Source organism: Python bivittatus, unplaced genomic scaffold (genome assembly GCF_059951505.1).
Source record: "Python bivittatus isolate LINGU-HERP-01145 unplaced genomic scaffold, Pbiv_v1 ctg000080_np1212, whole genome shotgun sequence".
Classification (NCBI taxonomy): domain Eukaryota; kingdom Metazoa; phylum Chordata; class Lepidosauria; order Squamata; family Pythonidae; genus Python; species Python bivittatus.
Window position 1 is genome coordinate 20,213,267 of NW_028277035.1, and position 2,905 is coordinate 20,216,171.

Below are 2,905 nucleotides of genomic sequence, written 5' to 3' on the forward strand. Positions count from 1 at the left end.
ATGAGCTCATTTGATCCACAGATACACTCACCACCACGCTGCAGCCCACAATTTCCAAACATCGGCCAGGAACCACCTGAAATGAACATCTACTATGAAAACTTCTTCCACCCCCAGAATGTTCCTAGTCCGCAAAGGCCCACAAACTTTGAAACAGGGGACTACTCTGCTGCACCCAATCCTTACTTGTGGTTGAATGGACCTGCCATTAATTCTTCACCGTACCTGCCAGGATCCAACGGTAGCCCATACATCCCACCATCCTATGGAATGCAAAGGCAACTCTTGCCCAACATGCACGGCTTGACGGGGAACGAAATGGGCTGGCTCCCTATGCCTTCTCAGGAGGAGCTGATGAAGCTGGTCAGGCCACCGTATTCCTATTCTGCCCTGATTGCCATGGCTATCCATGGGGCACCAGACAAGAGGCTGACACTCAGTCAGATCTACCAGTACGTGGCAGACAACTTCCCCTTCTACAATAAAAGCAAGGCTGGTTGGCAGAACTCCATTCGCCACAATCTGTCCCTCAACGACTGCTTCAAGAAGGTGTCCCGGGATGAAGATGACCCAGGTAAGAAGTTTTCTTAATACCAACTTTGCTCTCCAGTCTACCCTGATTTTGGCCATAAGATTTTCTGAGCCAGATTCTGATTCTGATTCTGTTTTGCTAACACTAAAGACAGGCAGGATCTCTATGAGAGGCTTTCAATATCTTTGGACTTATCTAACCATAATTGCACCACAGTGACAGTAATAAGGGTAGGCTTTACATCATTGCAGCAAAGGCTGGGTGATGCTAAAAGACACTACGGTATTGCTCACTGGGGGAAAATGGCTTGAGACCACTAAACTGTGGGGATGCTTCTTCCTTTACCAAATTCACATGACTTGATATTCACAAATATAATTCCTTAAGCCAGAGTTTGCCAGCCTTTGCTCCTATGCCTTTAACAGTTATGTGATCAGCAAAGGTTGGCAATTGATAATTCCATGCTCTGAGAAACATTACCTGTTGATTAAAGACACAAGAGCATTTTTCCTCTGGTCAGTTGGTTTTTTTCTTGGCTGTGAAATCAGCCGGGTCTTCCTTGTAATTTGTTGGTGGGTGAAACAATTGTTGGGAGACACTTCCAAACACCCCCCATTCCCACCTGCAATCTTGCCCAAGGTCAAATCCTGCTTTGTTTCAGTAAATTCTGCTGATGTTAATTAGGGGTCTGTCAAGTATTTTGTTGGAGAAGTCGTTTTTGTGTGTGTGTGTGTCTGATAAGCACAAACGGTGAAAATAAAAGTTCAGTTTTACCTCAAGGCAACCTGGACAAGGCCTGGCTAGAGTTATTTGAATACAAGCAGCCTCTCCTCCCTCCCTCCCTCGTTTTTTTTTTTTTTTTTTTTAAGGGTGTTGCCCAATCTGCTGCTTTTTCTGAATCCCAGCCAAGCTAAGCCTTGAGAACCAGCTCTTTGTTGGCTATGATTATATTTATGTTTTCTCGCTCTTGTTCTAACAGGGAAAGGCAATTACTGGACTCTGGATCCAAACTGTGAGAAGATGTTTGACAATGGAAACTTTCGGCGGAAAAGGAAGAAGAAATCTGATTGTACTGCCAGCACGGTGTCTTTGGCTTCTGACAAATCAGAGGACAGTGCCTTAAGTGGCAGTCCCAAGGCTCCAGAACACCCAGATATGTTGGAAAGCTCATCGGGGACAGATAGCTCCCCAGAAAAGAGGTCTCCGCCACCACCATCCACAACTCCCTGCCTCAACAATTTCCTCTCCAGCATGACAGCTTACATGAACGGGTCTAATTCGGTGAGCCGCTCAATGCCTCTGGGACTTGGCACTGATGCTGGGGACAAAATGGGACAGAATATGGTAGGCTTCAATTCCTACTCTCCTCTTCCCAGCCACGGGGGTGGAGAGTGGTCCAATTCCATGTCCTCTGGTCATCTTGGCTATAGTGGTTCAGTTCTCAACCAGTTCAATACCAGTTTCTACAACAGCCTTGCTGTCAATAATACTCTGTATGCAAGAGAGGGAACTGAAGTGTAAACAAACAGAGGCCTTGCGACAGGAGGAGGATTGTGTAAGAAGTCAGAAAGAGAAAATATGTCAGGGAAAAGGGCTTCACATGAGCTCCCCTCTTCCCAATTTTTCTTAGACAAACCAAAGATTCTCTATTAACATGTTTCCAGACAGTGATGTTCATAGAATTCAGCGGCTTCAAATCATACAAAGACTTCTACTCAACATAAAAATTGTGAAGAAAAGCACATCCTTTTAACTTGCACATTAGTCAATCAGAAATAATTGGTTCCAGACTTTTTGACATTAAAGCAGAACAGAGTGATCACCTTAAACATAAACCTGCCTTGGAAAATCCACCCTCTTTTTGCTTTCTATGCATTCCATTTAATTAGTTGGATTGAATAGGCTCTCTTCCTTAACTGAAAACATGGCATGATCCAGCTGATACCAAGTATGTTTAATATCTCACTTATTCAATGGGAGAATGCTTACGCTTCTCATCCACTGAAAAATACTTATCCTGGGCTGGAGTCACTAAATGAAATCTACTTTTTCATCAATGTATAGTGATATGCAAAGAAGGTAACCAAGGTTTGGGAGTAAACTTCCATCACCCTTTTCTTAATATCCAGAACATACATAAAAACTTGAGTTTCTATCATCCTATTTTTTTGTTTACAGATATGACTTTTTTAAAATTTACGGAAGTCAGTTTAATTTGCAGACAGGTGAATATAGTCAAACATGTCCTAATTGCGAAAAGCAATGTTGTATGATGTATATGATGTTACATGTTAGTTGAAGAACAAACTGTAGACTTTCTGCACTGTGCAAGACAAAAGAACCTGCTTCTAAAACAAGGTTTGATTTGGTTTT

At 42.9% G+C, this 2,905-nt stretch overlaps 1 protein-coding gene across 2 annotated transcripts; it reads left to right on the forward strand.

Moving 5' to 3' along the window:
- FOXI1 (forkhead box I1) lies at nucleotides 1–2,053 on the forward strand. Of its 2 annotated transcripts, none has more exons than XM_007439677.4 (2): nucleotides 1–574; nucleotides 1,512–2,053. In XM_007439677.4, exons 1-2 carry the CDS (start codon nucleotides 1–3, stop codon nucleotides 2,051–2,053), a joined length of 1,116 nt encoding a protein of 371 aa, XP_007439739.2. The 2 variants fall into 2 exon arrangements, with proteins under 2 accessions (XP_007439739.2, XP_007439740.2); XM_007439678.4 differs by having other exon boundaries at nucleotides 1,791–2,053.
- The last annotated feature ends 852 nt before the right edge of the window (nucleotides 2,054–2,905 follow it).